Raw genomic sequence first — 20,180 nt, forward strand, 5'->3', positions numbered from 1 at the left:
AACAAAGCAGAAGCTGCACAGAAGGACAATTCCCTCCCAGCACATCACCCCCAGCCACCACCCAGTGAAGTGCAGAGGGACGCAGTGGCAGGCTGGCACAAAACCCAAGAGATATCATATTAGTATCTGATTTCCACATGCAATTTTATGCAATATTAGACTTGACCCACACTATTGGGGTAGTTGCTGTCTGGAGATTCCTTTAAGTGTTGAAATTCAGGCTTAGACATTCTATTAACTGTTGCACAACCAAAGTACTACCAAGAAGGAGGAAATGCCACAAAGCACAAAAAAGCCTAAGCTGTCGTATTTCACTTCACTTTCTGAGGTCACAAGTGTGCTACCCCACACAGCACAGCTCAGCTGAAAACAAAACCAGAGGAAACTCGTGGCACCAAAACTCACTGAATGCTACATAAGAAAAAACCACTTGTTCAGAAAGTGAATTAAGTCTTTGTCAACCCTTCTGCAATCTCAGAAGGCAGAGGGGAAGGCTGTCACTTCAAGGTTCGCACTTTACCCAGGAAGACAATGTAACATGGCAGCTGGTTAACTGTTTCATACCACATTTGGAAGCGCTGCATTTGAATACAGCGTTTACAGCATCATCTGAAGAACGTGTCCAGAGCTCTTTGCTTTAGAACTGTTTTAAACTGTTAAGGACGACAGCGGAAAGGAAAACAAACCCAGGAAGGCAACAAAGAATAATAAAGAAGAATCAATCCTTATTTCACAAACACCTTTATCTTGTCACCTGCCATTTCCTCTTGCAACGAGGTTTAGCTCCTGAGTCACTTTTCTGCTTGCCCCACAGCTACTTGTGAGCTCAATTTTCAGTGGGACACTCATTTCCTACAGAAGATGCTCCAAAACTCAGGACTACAAAAGAGAAATAGCAGACTCAAAAAGAAACCTGCTACCACACCAGGAGCAGGCCATTTCACTGACAACTGCTGACTCTGCTCAGAGCATCGACGTTTGTGAACAGAAGTTGTGCTTTTTAATTACAGTTTGCTAAGGACTGGCCCCTTCCTCCCTGAGCAAAGCCGTGGAAATACTCTGCAGACAGAGGGACAGCACTTTTCCGCACACAAGTGAAGATCAGGGGCTTTTGGTTTTAAATGTCTGGAACATGGCACTCAGGACTCTTAAACATTCAGTTGCTTCAGAGATTCGTGGGAAACTCCAGCTTCAGATGGATTAAGCCAAAGGGCTGGTCCTGCATTACGCAGGCGACTCAGACTACCTCTACTTACCAACAAAGCTCTCCTTTGGAAAGCAAAGCATTTTACCCCTGCAAGGCATAGGCCCTATCCCTCCCTCTCATCATCACACTAAAAGGCAGAGATGAAAAGCTTAGTGTTTTATTTCTGTTCCTTAAGAATCCCAATACACACATTTCTCAGACATGAGCTGTTGAAGCTAAACCAAGCCAGCTGAACAAATCTTAAAAGTTCTTGCTGCAATTTTATGTGTGGTAATTCTGTACACCAAAACAGAAGGGACACAGTAGCCGCCAGGGAGAATAATAGGACGACAGTACCTGGTGACAGGACCAGCTTTCCACATTAAAATCCATTTCCCGGATATTTAATCCAGTTAGAAGTTGAAGATAGATGTGCTGAGTTCAGTAGCTTCTGCCTTTTGGATAAGGAGGACTCAAGACTTAACAAGTGAATGCAGCATCCCTCAACAAACCCCTCATGGGGCCCTTCTTCCCCAGCTACTTCCTATTACTTCTCATCTCTTCTAAGAGAGAGAACAAACTCTTGCATTTGGAACCTGTTCCAAATTCCCTTTGGGATATCCCCACTTGTACAACAGCAAAGCCAGTTACAAGCAAACTAAGAGAAGAAACCTGCAGATTGTCTCCTAAGGAGAGAGCATCACCTATCAGCTGCTACAGCAAGTGCACTAAAACCCACTAAATAGATGAAACATGTGACTCAATGGGCCCACAGAACACAGGAGCCAGATCATGGTCTTCTGCCTTTCAGATCCTGCTTTATCTTGCCTCAGAATTGTTGGTGGTTCACCAAACTGGGGTGTGGGCAGGGGGAAGGCTGTGCAACAAGGAGCCTGGCATCACAAATCCCAGACCCTGACAATTCCTGAGATGACATCTCTAGAATTTACTTCCCAGAGATCTCCTACGCTGTTCCTCTTGCAGAACAGGGGAAAACTCAAGCATTCAAGCACCTCTTGAGGTATGGGCTTAGTACACGCACAGCACGATCTGTGCTAAACCAGCTCTTTCAAAACAGAACAGTTGAAATATTCTAATGTCTTTGATCACTTCAGTACAAGAACTTTATGTTGTGGCCTTAAGTTCCCCACTAATTTCACCTTGAAACTGCCCACACTGATGCAGGAAATTCGTTATTTCCATGAAGCCTCAGTTGAGGAGCTCTTGGGGAAGACTTAGCAAATCCAAAAGCAGCGAACAGCCACAAACACAACCTACTTCGTGAGTGCCACGTGTGGTTCCCTTGCCAAGGCCATACGAAGTTCATGTCACAGGGTATTTGCCAGGAGTTTCCTGATTGCTGGCATACACAGCAAGGGTGCGTCTCACCATGGAAGCAACAAGCTGTTTAACTGTGTGACTCATCTTACAGCAACGTTTTTTGCCTTCTGAGAGGCGATCAGCCTGCAGTGAGCAACACTGATAAGATGCATATTCAGAGCAATTCTATGCAGGGATAAGAAAAAGCTATTCACATATTCCAAACCGCATCTCCAGAAGCCTGCCCAAACACTAACTACAACACACAAACACTGTGATATTCTATTACTGTAATAAAACATTTTGCAGATGGTTGAGTGAGTGAGACAACTAACACAGCCCAACTCAAAAATGCAAAAGTGGCTTTTAGTCTTCATTTTTTAATTCCTTTAAACAGCTTCCAGCCAAAAGGTAAGAAACTCTTGTCTGCCTTAGTTAAATCACTGACTACTTCTAGTAGGTACCACCTCTTTCTTCTTCTGCTTTAAGATTTTCCTTTTATATAAAGGATATGAGCTTCACTGTCACTACCTAATAAATTAAAAGGATGTTCAGGCAAATCAGTGGCACAGAGAGGAGACTCCTCTTAAACTCACAGGCTGAACTAAACAACTTCAAGCGCTTCTGAAGCCTTCCCATCCAGCACATTCTTGCAAGAACAGCAAGAGCTTCCAGAGTGCAGATGTTCCCAGAGACAAGAAGACAGCCTCCTCGGTTCAGTAGGGTGAAGTTGCACGGTGGTACTGCAAGGATGTGGGTTGTTGTGAGTGAAGAATGAAACCTTCAGCTCCAGGCTGTGCTCAGGGAGCAGCTACACTGAGCTTAGCTGCCCAAAGGCTATTGTGGCTTTTTTTATGTTTCCCAAGACAGAACAGTTGCAACTACAGATCTCTCAGGATTCTTTTCCAGTAAATGGAAATCCTCAGGCATTACCCCTGCATGAAGGCAGCCCTCTTACACTAAAATACTTCCAGCAGATTGCTTTTTGAATGGCAGTCTCTGCTCAAAATAGCATTCTCCACTTTAGTAAACGTGTCATTGACTCTCAGAATAACTGCAGATATTACAGTACCCTGCCCTTTTCATCCTTCTTGCATTACTTAAATGGCAAGAATCAGTATTGGCCAAATAATGACTCATTAGAGCATCACAGGCTATTTGCATTTTCAAATTACAAGCTCCTTTTCAAAACACAAGAATTTATGTACTGCTGGAACTCAAGAGGTGACAACTTCAGTGTGCATTTCACTCTGATTTATATTTTGAAAGATGCAACTGAGCTGTACAGTTGTTTGATTCAAAATGCCACAAATGGCATCATATTCAGTGGAATAAGAAAATAAGTGAAATAAAAACAAAGATGAAATTTCCCTCAACCTAAAAATGGCCATTTTAGGTCAACGCTGACCAAGTACAACAAGAAGCCTCACCTTCCCCAAGAAAAGCAGGCTGCAGCTTCTAGGCCAGCTACCATAGCTTCCTTGGGCTGGTCTTCACTGCTCAAGACACACATACTCCAAACCTGACAACCTGTAAAGCAATGCCCTAGGAAACAAAACAAATAGAAGGGGAAGGGTATGGGAGAAGTAGCTGCTAACTTCGCAAAGAAGCCTTAGACTGAGTGATCTAATGTAAAGCACAATATGAAAGAGGTATTTTATGTTCAGTACATCCTTTAGGTCAATAAGCATAGTAACAGATAGTGAAGCATATTAGACCTGACAGTCGAAGTAAGTCGTAGCCAGGTTCAAATTTACACTCCTCACAAACCAGATTAAACAAAAATGCTAGCAAAACCTCAACCACTCCACCAAACCAAACTGGTCATCATCAGTGTGGCTGTAAGGTATGAATGCTCAGAAAATAGAGACTCTTTTACTCTGCATATTTTATTTCTCTATGATTCTCAGTGAGGTTCCAATTCAACTGCCTTCTTCTTTCTTGGCTCCAAACACTGTTTGCAGCCTACAAGAGGACACAGCATCTCATGCAGATCCCTGTAAGAGCCTGGTATGTGTGTATACAATAGACAACAAATCCTCAAGAGGAGGACTGATCTTTTGTCACCAAGCAGCTTCAGCTTAGCCATCAAGCTGCTTTAGGAGGAGAGTCTCACTACATATGAATGCATTTACCCATACACAAATTATCTACAGCACGACAGCCTGGTCCTGTAGAGCTGGATAGAAACCTTCATCCTTTAAAAATACAGCATCACACCCAGGAAGAGGTAGAGGCCTCTTGTTTTTCTCTCAGGGATTTCAACAGGAGTTTGAAAGATAGGGAGGATGTTACACATCACCTCACTAAAAGAGCTTTGGTGTATCTCCCTAATAGTGACAGCTGGCAACACAGGAAATGGAGGTATCTGTAAGACACCATGAGAAGTTTGCCTAAAGCAGGAATCAGCCCATTCTTCTGGTCCACTGCCTCTGAAAATTTCAGGTTTTGGAATGAGCTATGGCTATACCTGAAAAACATCAGTTAAGGAAAACCAACAAATATCTGATGACAGCATCTTTAAATATTAGGCATTTCTATGTCTACTAAGTAGTTCATAAGATGCTTCTGTTCTCCTAGCTACATTGTAGACCCCTCCAAAAATCAACTCTCCACAACCCTATACAAGCAGCAGCAGTCAAGATCTTAACTAATGAAAACCCCAAAGAAACAAACATAAAAGCAGGTTCTACTCAAAATAGACTGGACTTATCAATGACTAAGTGAACTCACAAATGCCAAACTGTTTAACAGCAATTGCAGGGCCAGGGGTAGAGAAGTTATATTTAGCTTCCCCATAAATAAGTGGGAAAATATTTTCTGTACATTCCACCAGCAAAGAGCTCTCAAGCAAAACATGACAGGGACTCCTTAAACACATTTGTAGGACTCTGATTCCTGCTCAAGCTGGTCCCCTGGGATTAAGGGGGGAAGTCAAATGGCTTAGGTTTTCATTTGCTTTAAACTTTCTTTTTTTAAACTGTGCACTGTAGAACAATACCTGCAGCATATCCTTTCTTTCTGGGTCAGTCACTCCCTTCCAATGAAAGGATTTTGTCTCTGAGAGGGTAGGGAAGACAAGTGCAAGAGCACTCAGGGCCAGGTTGCCTGCCCAGCTTCTTCACTTTGCAGGACAGAGATTACAGTTGGCAAGAAAGAACCCAAAGAAAATACGCTTTCATTTTTGTTCCACTGAAATAAAGATGCTAGAAGGGAAGGATGGGAAATCCCTTGACCAGCTGTTAAGATACTGTCATGCAACACAGGAAACATGGCAGATATTGAGGAGTAGAGTCAAAGAATCTGGGGTACAGAGACAAAAAGCAAGAGGTTAGATTTTTCAAACTGACCTAGCTGAGCACTGTCGGCACATTCAAGTGGCACTTGTGAACATGGTGGGTATTTCACTGCTTTTGTTCAACATGGGACTATGGTGCCCACCTGCTATAATGCAGATTTGTACTTCCAGGGCCCTTCCTTCACTTTGACTCAAGTCTTCCTCCTCCCAAAACAACCTTTTTTTTTGAGAAATATGGAGAACACCTGCCCCTCTTCAACTCCCTCAAACACACACATGAGGGGAAATAAAAAAGGAGATCTTATTTTGTGTTAGAAGATAAACAAAGGTTTTGATCAGCACCAAGCAGCCCCCTCTGGCTCACGCCATCTTTCCATTTCACTGTAGCACAGTCCTGCCTCCTACCATTTCCTGCTAACATGGCACATCAGAAGACAACTGTTCTGTTCAGAAGTGAAGACTGCAGTCTTACTGCTCAAAAGTGACTGCACAACCAAAGGCCACAACAGATAGAAGTCTGGACAGGCAATTAAAGGAATTTAACAAGTTATCAAGTGACCAGAGGGCTGGAAATGTATAATCAACCCTTTGCACGAACTGCCCCGAAATAAATGCTCATGAGATACTCTGTGGCAAGAACAAGATCAAAACCTATAAATAAAAGCCATCCAATTTCTGAGTGATTCAGATCAGCCATTCCCCTGAATCCATAAGAGCCAATTATAACTGCTTATAGGGCACACTTAATGAAAAAATTCAGTTTGAGGACATCAATTTCACCCTTTCTCCTTGTCTGGTAAGTTTATCTCTAAAGCAAAAAGGCATCAATTTAAGAGAATCCTTCTCTGTCCTCAAAATTCTTAGTGACCTGGAAACAGAATTAGACACAGCCATATGCTTGCACACCAACGTGCTTCTTCCTTGTCCATAAGCTGGAAGAGCAAAATTCCAGCAGTTCCCAGATAATCTTTGCTCAGAAACAGCAGGATCTCATGCAGCAAGTTAGACCCTTATATATTTAGCAAGATGAGCTTTCTTTTACAGAAGTAACTTTGAGATAGAGTTATTAGTCCATATAGAAGGAAGTTACCATCAGTTTACAACAGACTGGTGGAAAACGTCAAGTCCTCCTGCTGAAGACAACACTGATCTGAAAGAATGGCAAGTGTGGCAGGGTCACAGGAGCAAGGCCTAGACCAGCGACTGCCCTGTTCACAAGCCCGTCACAGATTAGGAAGGCTAACCATCTGAAATGATATCAAAAGTTTTGAATAAGGACTTTGTGAAAGGAGGAACACACTCAACAAAATCCTGCCAGGAGGATGGAGAAACAACCAACCCCAAATATTGCAAGAGGCTAAAAGGGCAGTTAAAACCCTAACATGTGGTTAGGAAGTTATAACAGGAAAAGCTGAAGTACTCAAACAATAGCAGTTAAGGGCAGAATATGATGAGTATCATTACTACTTTAGTCTGCGAGAAAACTCAGAGAATGTAGAAGTATTATGAGAACTAAAACCAGGCCAGGAAAACAGTCACAAGCTTATTTTTACTTAGGGCACCAAGAATTTACAAAGACAGCTGGTACAGAATACACCTCCGTACTATGAGACTGAAGAAAGAGAATATAGATAAATATACCAAAAGCTGCATTCTTGGGATTTATGAGGCTCTGGAAAGGGGTTGTTTTTATATTTAAAAGCTAAGCAGTGTTCAAAAACGAGTACAGTTCCTGTGTAATGCAATTGCTTGGGAAACAGCCTGGCAGTTCCAGATGGGAAAGCCTTGCAGAATACAACTAATTGTTCATACAGATCAAATATTCAGCAAAGGGAAGAGGTTATGCATTCAAGTGGGAGAAAGAAGGAAGGTGCCAAGACAGACTTACCTATTCCCTCAAGATGCCATAAATACAAGAGATGTTTGGGAAAGGGAATAGTGGAAAGGGTGAAGAAGTCAAGAGGGGGAAGCAACCTCTGAAGTAACGCAGCAGGTTAATATTTATGGCAGAGAAATGTAAGTGAAGTTAGTCTGCGTTGCTAAACAAACATACCTTAGGAGAGACATGGGAAAGGAAAAAAAAGGTGTTCTGACAGCTAAAATGCTGTCGGGGCAGGCAGGACCTGTCAAGTAGCTGATCTAGTTTCAGAAGAGGTTACCTAACACAACAAGAAATATTTTCATAGTTGGCTTCTTCATCTCCCCCCAGCAAGCAACAGGGATTTCAACTCTTTACTCCCCAAAAAGCGTTTGCAAACCAGACATAACACCAGTGCGACAATGCATGAGGCTTCTTAAGGAAAAAATTAGGTGCACAAGAGATGAAATGAAGCTCACAATATTTATTCGCATCCTTAGTTCTATTAGAAACAAGCCACACAAACAGTAGGTTGAAGTATAAGGGGTTAACATGCAAGATTTTACAATACAGAAGTACTAAAACAACAACCCGTCCCAAGTTTAAAGAGCATGGAAAGCAAGCAGCCTTTCCCAGCCTCCTGCCTCACTTCCTGATCCAGGGAACATCTGCACATCTCACCCAGAGATCTGAAATCTGGCCTTTCCCGAGCTGTCTTGGGCTTGACACAGCCTCTGCAAGATTATACATAACATCCAAGAAACAGGGGGTAAAAGAAAGAAATAACCTTAGCTCTTTGCAAAGGAGGAGGAAACCGGCTGGCACTGGTCTGGGATCACCTCATTCCGTGTCCCGCCTCTCTCGGCCTGAGAAAGGGGTTTGGGAATGTGTGCCGGCTTGGCTTGCCTCCCGGCAGGGTGCTCCGGCGTGTGGGACTGAGGGTGTTTTGGAATCCCATCCTACAGGGAGCACTCGGGGTGTGTATGGCACCGCACTGGGTGATTCTGGCCTCAGTGCTCACGCACTGTAGCTTTTCTTTGGGTTAGGGAGCAATAGTAACTCTTAATGTAATGGAAACGGCATATAACACCTATTTATACATCAGTGAACAACCTCCAACACCAAAAGAGTGAGAGGGAGCTGGGCTGGTTCAGCTGGAGAAGAGAAGGCTCCTGAAAGGGGAGACCTTAGAGCAGCTCCAGTGCCTAAAGGGGCTCCAAGAAACCTTTGGGCAAGGGCCTGTAGGGACAGGCCAAGGGGAATGGCTTTAACCTGCCAGAGGGGAGACTGAGCTGAGCTCTTAGGCAGAAGCTCTTCCCTGTGAGGGTGCTGAGGCGCTGGCACAGGGTGCCCAGAGAAGCTGTGGCTGCCCCATCCCTGGCAGTGTTCAAGGCCAGGTTGGACACAGGGGCTTGCAGCAAGCTGCTCTGGTGGAAGGTGTCCCTGCCCGTGGCAGGGGTTGGAGCTGGAGGAGCTTTAAGGTCTCTTCCAACCGAAACAAGCCTGTGATTCTATGAAAAAGCAAGTCTAATAAGTATAAATGACGTTTTAAGCATTCAGCCATCCCCAGAAGGCAATACTGATTGACAGCTTGGGTTCTGAGGCAAAGGGCCAAACGCTATTAAGCTTCATTTGTTTCGCACTTTCAGCCTCGTGCTGCTGAATTCATGGGAATGTTGGCAAGGGGGTAATTGGGATCAGGAATTGTCTTGGGCATCTAATGACAAAACTACACATGATAAACAGGAGCCATTCTAAATATTAAACAGGACAAACTTCGTTGCAAAAAAGTGTGTATTGACCCACAGATTCCTTTTAAGCAGCTTTCATCTATTCCTCAGGGCTGTAGGGGACTTTAAGTAAATTTAAGTACCAGAGAAGCTGCATGGTAGCTCTCTAGGTGATTCCCCAGAGCCCTGCAGTCAAAGTAATTAGAGAGGCTCCTGTAGCTGGGCTGCACTGCAAGGAAGAAGTCAGGGTTGCTAATGAGGCATTTTGCCTCCTGGTGGTCAAGAGAGGATGAAGGACAGGCTCCCTAAACTGGTCTAAAATTGAGCTTACAGAACTGCACAGCAAGCCAGGATCTTGAACATGAAGGAGTCCGAAAGAGCCACCAGTAGGATCCAAGAGTGTGGGGAGAATAAGTAAAACCTGTAGGTAAACAGAGAGCCATTGTCCTGATTTTTACAGCCATCACGTTGGTATTTTGGAACACAGTATTTATGGAAAGTATTTATGCCTACAGCACATTCTGATTTATGGCACAGAAGTCAAGAAAATGCCTTCCAGACCCCTTTTAAATTAGTATCCCTCACGTTCTGAATATTCCACAACTTCCCAATAAAACAATATCTTTTTCTGAGCAGCCTCTTGCCAGGACCTCCCCCCCCCTCCCCCCTTTTTTTTTTTTATTAAATGCTTTATCCTTTCTGTGGGCAAATCTGCAATGCACATGTGAGTTTGGTGTATCTGAACAGTAGATACAGATTGGCAAAGGCCATTCCCAATAAAAACATCTTTCTGGCATTCACATAAAGCAAGCTGCAAGTTTGGGGAGCAGAAGGACTGTTCTGTGCTTGTGAGTTGTACATACCAGATATTTTCATACTTTCAAATAACACAGCAGGACCAGAAGGCTGTTAGGTGTGGCTATGGAAAAAAAAGCTCTATCTGTAGATAGAACAGAACTTCTTTCCTATCAATATTTGCTATTAATCCAGGTATAACTAAACTGCATAAAGTGTATTTTCCAGACCATATTAGTCAGCTTTTTATTTAGTTTCTGCCCAGTTGAACAGAAGTAAAAGGTTAGCTAAGAATGTTATGGATAAGCAGTACAATGAAGCACATGGGAACCTTTTTATTGTCAATTACTTTAAAGATATTTAGGTTTTCTGCTATATTCACTGTAGCTGCTTTTTGCTATATTTTACTCAAATATGGTGTTTGTTCTCCCAACTCCTCTTTTCTGTCTGACTTATTTTCTGTGAAACTGAAAAAGTGCTTTTTCTCCTGGCAAAGCACTTCTTTCTTTCAGTTAAAAATGATCCTGCATCACTTAAGTAGTCCCTTGGAGAGGTTTTGGGAATGTAAGAAGCATGGACTCAAGTACTTTGTGTCTGCTACGTACTGGTTATGCAAAGCATGGTGAAGCTTAGTAGAAAGAGATTCTTTGTGGTCACCAGCCACCCTTTTGAGGTGGTAGCCAGATATGAAGCTATGCTGCTGTAAAGTTTATGTCATAATTTCAGTGAAGGCAGGAGTCACTTTTGAGGATGGGAAGGGTTTTTCTTCTCTGGCATATGACAGGACTCTCAATGCTATTCATCTTTCTCTAAAGTACAATATCTAGGCTGTTAGTTTGTTTCATGCAAATGGATTCCTGCAAATACAGGGCTGCTTCAAGGCGTGTGGCTTCTGCTGAATACATCTGCAGTGATGCAGAGGATAGGTGGAAGCCCCCAGGTGCCCAGACTTCCAGCAGTTTCCTCCCTTGGGACTGGTATTTCACTCTGGGTTTTGAGTAACAGGCATGCAGGGATTACTCTCAATAAATGATTATTTAAACCAGCTTCTGAAATTGACTTTTGTGTAATTTTCATATATCCTGTAGCTCTTCCAGGTATTTGAACAGCAAACCCTTTTTAAAAACATTTACCGAGAGTAAATAATGGAGTTGCTATCTATAGCTCACTAAAGGTCCAACATTTCACTTGCTAACTACAATAATCACAGATCGCAGTTGTTCTCTGAGCCATTAGAAAGGTATAATCTGCATGTGCAATGCTTTTTAGCAGCAGAATTTCAATGTGAGTTGGAAGCTAAAAGGCAGATGAATTCTGATTGAAAAGAGCAATTAGAGGGCAGCCTGTGGTCACAGCGTCATGGTTGGTACAAAGAAGAGATTTGAAGCCTGTGGCCTTATTCCTTCCTGTGCTGAAAGCGCTGTGGTCAGCACCTGCAGCTTTAGCCCCATGTGTCATTTAAAGCTTTACATGAGCTGGTTTTGCACATGTTTCCCAAACTGACTGTTTTCTGTAATACACTGCAAACATTTCTCTGGCTAAAACAACTTATGATTACTACATGTCAGGGCTTTTATTGCATAATCTTGGCATCAGCTGCAAACAGCAACAGTGTGCTCCCAAAATGTATCTTACACAGAAACCCACCAAATCGATGGAAGAGGCAATTGCAGCAAAACATCTGTGATGACATATTCAGCCCATTATTTTGTCAACAGTGTAAGAATTTGATGGCATAATAAAAGGATACACTTTGCTTAGCAAAAACATTTAGGGGATAACAGCCCAGTTAAATAGGGTGTGATTGAAGGTTTGCTTAGCCCATGGGATTGCACTTCCAGGGAAATAAAAATAGAGCCATTGTGATTCCTCCTTCCAAGTTATGTTTGTTTGGAGGGTAAAAAAATCACTTTAAGAAAAGGGAGAGCATTTTTTAAATAGATGTTTCAGACTGAAAAAAAAAAGAAAGTTTGGTAAATTAATTATAATACCAACAGAATGCTGAAGTGCAAAGGGGAAAAGCAAACCCACCTGGGAGAAGAGATAACGGGAGTTAATCATGTGCAAGCTGCTCTGAGGAAAAAAGTGCACAATCCAGCTTAAAGCCTCATTTAAATTATTCCTGTGCACTAATTTTCTGCTTCATTTTCTTGACATAATTGATGCAGTCCTTGGAAGTACACTGCAATGAGCTTATTTCCTTCTGGTAGATGTTGTTTCAAGTAAATAGCAAAGAAGTGATAGTTTATTACAGCATATTTTTGACATGAAAGTTGACTTATATGTGTTTTGTGTTTTTTTTCTTTTGTGCTGTTTCCTCTCTGCAAGCAAATACTGAATTGTAAACTCAAGTCAGTATTGTAGTGTCTATGGCATGTGAATGCACTGGTAAGCTTGGCATTCCAGTGGTATTTGAGAGTGTCCAGAAGGAAAAGTTTTCAGAGACATGTAGCACAGATGGCCAAAAGTATCTATAGAAGCTACAACCATACAAATTGTTTCTGAAATATGTACAGGAGACCATAGAGGGAAATAAATGTTGCTGGGTAGGAACACCAGGAGTGTCCTACTTTCCAGAAAAGACAGTCTAAAATTGATACAAAAATTGAGGGTTTTGACTGTCCATCAAAGTACAATTGTTATTGTGATTTCTGAGCAACTTTCCTCCTTGTAATAACCCTGCACACAGCATGAACACTTTCTAACTTCTATGGCAAGGCTTAGGAACAAAACTAAACCTTTTTCAGAGCAGAATAAATATTGAACTGGGTTTATCTAGGGACTCCGGTGCATGTCATATTTAGCTAATTCCAATTCCAGTTTTACAAATTACTTATTATTTACTGTGGTGTTGTGGGTGCTGTAATAAATAACAAGTGACTTGATAAAGATGACAGAGAATGAAACAGTCTGCAATTAAAAATCCAGAGTTCCTAAGCTAGAGAACAAATGTAACTGACAGGAACTCTATTAGATTTTGGGAAAATTCTGTTATTTTTATTAAACCTCCTCTATTTCATGGTTTCTAACAAGTTCAGCTGTCCCATAAAATGGAGAATAATACTCTGCTAGAGGGCGAAGCTGTTCCATTGACAGATGCCGTAGCTAAAGTCACAGTTCAGTTTTCCTGCAGGTAGACAACCCAAAGATTATGCCTCTCCCAGTGCAAAATAGAAAGAAAGAAACAGCATTAGATAAACCTTGTTTCCTGGCAGATTGTTCCATAAATTTCTCAGTTGGAAGTTCTGAGTATAACACAAAGGAAATCACTAAGCAGGTGCCTGATTCACAGTAGCATAAAAGAGTGCAGAATGGCTGTTGTAGATGTTTTTGTCTTTTCCCTTCTCCTTTCCCCACATTGTATGTTATTCTTCAAGAATATAGGAGAAATTATGGAAGATGATTCATCAAATTCCTGTAGATTCAGGTTTAAAAGCAGTCTAACAAAATGGCACCCTTATTGGTGCTGTGCATGCCTTTCCTCAGGGCTGCTTCAAAGTGACACAGTTCTTTCCAATAAAGAGCCTGAAAATGATTAAATTGAGTTTGTAATGAATTTCTTTTTATCTCTCAGAGTTTCACATCTGGTTAATGCAGTCCTCAATTCAGCTTGGAATGGACTTGCTTGTTCTGGACTTTGTGAACCTTGAAGCTGAAGGTAAACCTCCTGTCACTGGGCACCTGTGGATTCTCTATCTGTGCCCTAGTGTTGTCTGTTGCTATTCATAGTCTTTTCTGGTTTTATTTTCAGTCATGTGATGCAGTGATCTAAGTTCAGTACAGAAGAGTCTGTTGGGCTGCCAAAGCCCAAAGACAACCTACAGCAATTCTGAGTCGTGGAAGACACATAGCAACCTTTGGGATTATTGCTTAGCAACTGCAAACACAGAGGAGTAAAACTCACAGCCCGGCTCCACAGCAGGTCTGAGAAATCCCTAATTCACTTCAAGATTTTTAAGGTTGTGAACAGATGGGCATATATTAAATTCCAGTTCATTTGCAAAGCCACTTTGAAAGCAGGAAGAATAAGATTTAGTTTGATACCTGCTCCAAAGGTAAGAAAAACAGTTCTTCAAAGCTTCATGAAGCAAAAGAGAACGTCTTTTTATATTGCAATTGTATTGAAAAGGAAATCATGTATAAAAGGGTATTGGGCTCTTTGTGCTTGGTGAGATAAACATGCTCTGTGAAGCACATTAAGGAAAGGTAAAACTATTTCTGAGCGATAGAGCATCAAAGAGATTATACTCTGGTTTTGAAAGTACTTTTGTAACTCAAACATCTCAAAAATATTTACCTAGACAAACTTTAGTCTTTCCTGGCCCTATCCCACCCAACAAAATCCCCTAACAGAATAACAATGAAACCGTAAGAACCTTATTTATGAGCAGATTTGGGGTTTGTACAGAAAAGGGAGAGATAATCTTTTTCTACCTGCAGGGATTCCAGCAAGAATATTTCTCTCACAGAAAAGGAGCCAGGGAAGTGGCATCCTACTAAATAATGAAAAGCTTATCTTGCCTTCAGCTTGAGCAAAGGCTTACAGGAAACTTTATATCACATTTCAAATTTCCTAGGTGTTTCTATAGCTTGCCTCTGTGCACCATCCTTATTGTTACTTGAACAATCAGGCCTCTACTTGGGCATGTCACAAGCCAAATTCTCAACTAATGTTAATCAGCACTGAAGTTTATGAGCTGGTGTTTTACACAAACTGGAGGTGTGTTCCTGTAATCCTCAACAAATTCCAAGTTTCAGGGCCTGATGCTAGCACTCCTTTGTTGTTAACAGGTATGTGCTGTTTGTATGTTCTTCCATATCTTCGTTATCTGTCCTGCATTAAAGGCGTGGGCATAGTTCTCTGTGCTCTGCTTCCATTCTTGGCATAAGGTGAATGCCATGGAATTGAGATAGAACAGTCACCCTGAGTTGTTTTTTGTTTTATTTTGTTCAGAGACATAGAGATACTTTATAAATATTTGGTAATCCTGAAAATCATCCTAACAAATGTAGAAAATCTATTCATCATTCTTTGGAATTGGGCACCTCATAAAGCAGAGTGCAGTTGTCACTTTAACACTGCACAGAGACTGCAGAGCGGTTTCATAAAGGATGTTGAAAAATAACGTAAGTATTTGAAACTGCTAGAAGGTTTATTTTGGCACAACAAAACCAGTTGATTTGGAATATGACCAGAACATTTGGTTAACACCCTGCTTTAAACCAGAAAGAGTCTGATTTTACAACTGATTGAGGGAAACTCACCTAAGCAAGGAACTATTTGCCTGGGTTGACTGGTTTCCTTTTCTACCATTGTAAATCTGGACTCCTTTACAGCTCATGTCCTCTGGTGGCAAGACCAGCTCCCATCTTAAAACCCTCTGTGTGGGTCAGGCAGGCAGCTTGATCCATAAATCCATCTCCCTCCCTAACAGGTAATCATCTTTGAAAACAAATTACCAGCAGACGCCAATAAGTGCATCAAGAAAGCAGACACAGAAATTTAGTGCTGTGAAGCATCCTACCTGTTCAAGCAGCATTTGGACTCAAACAGTGGTTATGAGCTAGAAGGTGAACATATTAGTAATTACATTCGTGCGTCAAGAGGGTTGTAGATCACATGTATGCATTTCCTGGAAGGCTGAACTCTCTTCAGAACAGCTACAAATGCTTAAACATGAAGAGCAAAACGTATCAAAAGCAACAGTACTGCTACGGATACTGAAAGGCCTTGGTGAAAAGCCCTGTTAAATAAGAGCTTGAAAAGTTCAGAGTGGAATTTCATCTTTAATTTGGAAAGGCATTAGGCTCTCTCTGTTAGTATCACCCTTGCCTTGCTGTTGTTTAACACTGACCTGGGGTTTTTGCAGCATGCTGGTGTTTTTGCGTGCTCAAGTAGTTGGGCAACATTCTGCTCCATTCCGTATTCATAAATCCCATTACAGATGCAGACAGTGATGTGTGGAGACCCACCAATAGTTTTCAGATTGTGCCTTGTGAGCAACACGGTTTCTTCCTGATACTTCACAGAATGAACATTTTGAGAAGAAAACAGTGGAGTTTGGGACACTGTAAAGGAGATATCTGCAACTTTGTGTAGGTCTGTCTCTTACAGAATAATCTACAAGATTAAGTGCTTGTGAACAGCTTAATTACAGAGTTGATGATATAGGGTTTCCCTTTCTGTGGGAGCTCTTCTGACCCATACACCTGTGTCCTCATTACCTGAACAAAATGTCCAGAGGGAAAAATAGTTGTCAAAGTTGAAATGAAGTAATCTGTGGGACAGGCTTCCTCACTGTTTTTTCACAGCAACAGAAAAGATGAAACAGAAGATTTGGAGAAATCTTGCTCTCAGGTATCTGGTATCTTCCATTACTTGCTTCCTTTGTCTCACACCCATTGGATTTCCTGGAGGCATGGAATGGAACCTAAACAGAAATAATGACACTAAGGGTAAGAGGAATTTACTAGTTGGAACTGGGGGACAAGATTTCTGAGTACTGTTCACCACTGGGTTTCTGAGTTTTTAAGTGACCTGGAATTAATCACTTCTGTGTCTCAGTTTCTTCTCCTCCAAGAAAGGAACACACTTATTTGGTTTCTCTGTCTCCAAGGGCTGTTGTGATACATAATTAATCTTTATAAATCATTTAATGATCTTTGAAGTGAAGGGGCTGTATTTATTTAAGAGTACAAAGCAGCAGTAACAGAATGAAAAAGGAATGTAGAAAAAGAATATTACTCAATTCCTAACAATAGAGTCATCTTTTAGGGCACTGTTGCATCTTTTGGCATTGTATAACCTGCTGCTTCTGTTCTGTGTCACAGCTATTGAAGGATGGCTGTTCAGCCAGCAGCAGCCCAAACTGCAGGTCTGCAACATCCCAAGCCTGGAGGTGAGAATATGACTGCCGCAGAAATGAAGAGAAAACAGGGGAATGATGAGCTGCCATGTCTTAATATTTATGCTCTGTGGAAAGAGTGCCTTTATAAAAAGGTACAGCAGAGGTGTCTGAGTCTGCAGGACACAAAAGTGAAGATGGTTCGTGAGCAAAAGGTAAAAGAAGAAAAGGTAAATAAGAGAGAACCCTGTGACTTGCTGTCCAGAGAGTGGTTCAATAATGAGAAGGTGTCACTAGACACTCGTATCTATCTGCTTGAAAAACTCCTACCTACATTAATCCCAGGAATTGAAAAACTGTTAATGGAAGTGGAAAGAAAGAACGTGCTTGCAGCGGAAGAGCCAACCCAGTTCAATCCCTTTATCTTCCTTGGTGAATATCTGATGAGACATAACCCCCGGTATGGCATTCCTGCAAAACCAGGCCCATACCTGAGAGGATTGAAGATGGTCACAGAGGAGCTAAAATCTGAGATGGCTGGTACAGCATCGGAGAGGTGAGAGAGCTGAAAGTGTGGCTAGTCACACAAGCAGAGCTGGTGTCTTGCAGTGGTGTGGCTGCAGCCTGGCTGATACTGTAGAACAAAATGAACTTTGTGGAGTCCGGTGCCAGCAATGGCAGTTGTCTCTCACAAAAACCTGAGAAGCAGCACAAATGCCAGAACATTTCACACAAAAAGAGACACCAGTTATTCCTGTTTAAAGCAATTTTCTGCCCTTCACAAGTATGCAATTCCTCTTTAGACACTATCTTAATTATATGTGTGGAATGCAAACTGCTTTCAAGCTGGTCTAGGTTAGTGACAGCAATTCTTTAGAGCAGGTGCTAGTATCAAAGGTCCATGGACTCTTCAGATCAGTTCTTTTATATTCTTCCAAACTTAATACAAAGAGAACCTTTTTTTCCTCCTTCAGGATGATTTCACCAAACCAACAACAATATTGTCCTGGTACATTGTAGAAGCTCCTTCTCCTGGGATTTTTACTTAGGCTTTCCTTCCAGATTCTTTTTTGTATTTTATTATGTTGCTTATTCCTGGGGTGTATTTAATCTGCTGCTTTACTCAGATATGTAATTAATATTGGAAGGGGGTTCCATGGCATCTTATAGTATGCTATGGTTAGAATAGGAGTGCATTAGCTGAAGAATAATGGTTACATTGTCATTGCTTTATTCAGACAAATGCAGAATTGAACATTTGTGTTTGCAGGTGATGGTGAATGATGGCAAAATTACTCATGCGCTACCAGATCATTTTATTCTGCATCTGGGTTTGTAGAATACTGACTTCTATTTGAACGGCTGTCTCTTCTATTTGCATAAATAGTACATAGAGCTTGAAAATTGGTTTCAAGCTTTCAGTGTCAGGAATTAGGGAAGTCAAATGTTGACGTGTCTTATACATAAACTCTAAATGAAGATAACTGAAGTTTCAGTATGAAAATGAATAAAAGACCATATTAAATCTCTCTCTACTGCTCTGAGCTTCTGTCTCTCAGCATTTCTAGTCCACATACTGTTACAGTTCATAGGAACATGCCTTGTATGGATACAGCCAAAGCAGTGTCATGAGTGAATTGTATACAGTCCCCTCCTTTTCCCCCATGGGTAGAAATAATTGTGAATGACTGATTGTGGTCAGCATGTAAGAGCTCAGCTTTTTGTTTTTTTCTTCTTAAGCAGACATAGAGGAGAACAACCAAAGCTGGGAAAAGATTTTCAGTTATATTTTCTATTTTTAAATGCTGGCCCACTGAAACAAATGATCTGGGGAAATACCTGCTTTTTCAGTGAGCTTTACTCAACCACACACTGTTCTGGGGGATTTTGATGATGCCAGCCTTGCCAACACCTTTTCTGGATGCCGGAACCTCAGAACCATGTCTCACTTTCATTTTGCAAAAGAAGTTGAATTAAAATACAGAACATTTCCTGACATTTTGGGTTGCTTTTTGGTTTGGTTTTGGGAGTGTTCTTAGTTTTGTGGTTTGGTTTGGGTTTTTTACTGCTAAAATATTCTTGGCTTTCATTGTGAATCAGAGCATATTTCTGGAATGCTCAGGTTTTCCTGTAGAATGCAAAGTGTTGGCTACTGGTGACATGTTGTCTTGGTCTTGGCTGTTAAATCCATGTTTACACTTGGAGACAGGTTCTCAATTTGTAGCTATCAAAGCTGATGCAAAGGAAGTGACTATCAAGACTTGTAGAAATAAATCTCTCCATAGACAGCGCTGCCACAGGGGGTTATGTAGCCATAGCAGGTTTTGCGTATCAGCTGGTAGTAGTGTCATGGGATTTGCATTCACAGCAGCTCAGGATTTACATATTTGTGATGGCTGTATTGTGGGATTTGCATCAGATTCTTAAACCCCATCAGCACAGAGGATTTTACTGACAGGAGATGCTGGTCTGTGCTCAGAATCGCTCACATAAGCAGCAGGAAGATGAAGGGTAAAATTCTGGTCCCAATGCAGCTCCTGGGAGCCTTGACATGACCTTCAGGAAAGGCAGGATCTCACCACAGGTTTCTGTCTAAATTTCAGTGAGTTCTCTCAGGCTTCCTCCACTCTCTCCTTAACTGCCACCAGACAGGAGAGCAGATGGGAGAAATTCCATATCCAAATGGACTGGTACCTGAATTAGAGACTTTATTTGTCCAGGGATGGTAGTCCTTCAGTCTGAGTCACCATCCCTGTGTGGGAGTTAGGCGGCTGTCTTCCTGAAGAAACATGTTTCATTCTGCAGGGAGAAGTCACCCTCGCTGCCATCTCATCCTTCTGGAAATGTCTAATCCTGGAATGAGCTCACATTGAAATGGGTGCCCAGCATTGATCTGCTGTGATTGTCTAGGGGGGGAACATCTTGTCCCATACCAGGGACACCAGGCAGAGAAGGCAGCAATTTGGTGTTTTAGGACCCTAGAAGTAAAGGCAGAACTGCAGCCCAGTGCGGGTGCAGCACACAAGGAAAGGTGCGCTGGGTACTGCCCAAATTAATCACCAAAGCACGGTGGCAACTCCCAGCACAGCCTTAGCTCTGCCTTCAGTTTGCAGACCACTCCTGAGGAGGAGCTGCAATGGTCCAGAAA

At 41.8% G+C, this 20,180-nt stretch overlaps 1 protein-coding gene across 7 annotated transcripts in view; it reads left to right on the forward strand.

Annotated features, from left to right (window-relative positions):
• The first annotated feature begins 8,577 nt into the window (after positions 1 to 8,577).
• Positions 8,578 to 20,180, forward strand: part of EFCAB5 (EF-hand calcium binding domain 5) — a 39,058-nt gene continuing 27,455 nt past the window's right edge. The window contains exons 1-3 of one of the 7 annotated variants that reach the window (XM_057415038.1): positions 12,130 to 13,845; positions 13,939 to 14,242; positions 17,019 to 17,588. In XM_057415038.1, the coding sequence (XP_057271021.1) occupies positions 17,029 to 17,588 (560 nt within the window). In that variant the 5' untranslated portion in view covers positions 12,130 to 13,845; positions 13,939 to 14,242; positions 17,019 to 17,028. Of the gene's footprint in view, positions 8,661 to 12,129; positions 14,243 to 15,201; positions 17,589 to 20,180 lie in introns of those variants that run through there. The other 6 variants (XM_057415055.1, XM_057415020.1, XM_057415030.1 and 3 more) reach the window with 6 other exon arrangements.

Source organism: Pezoporus wallicus, unplaced genomic scaffold (genome assembly GCF_028554395.1).
Source record: "Pezoporus wallicus isolate ANWC-B61680 ecotype Strahan unplaced genomic scaffold, APGP_CSIRO_Pwel_v1 contig_8517, whole genome shotgun sequence".
Classification (NCBI taxonomy): Eukaryota; Metazoa; Chordata; class Aves; order Psittaciformes; family Psittacidae; genus Pezoporus; species Pezoporus wallicus.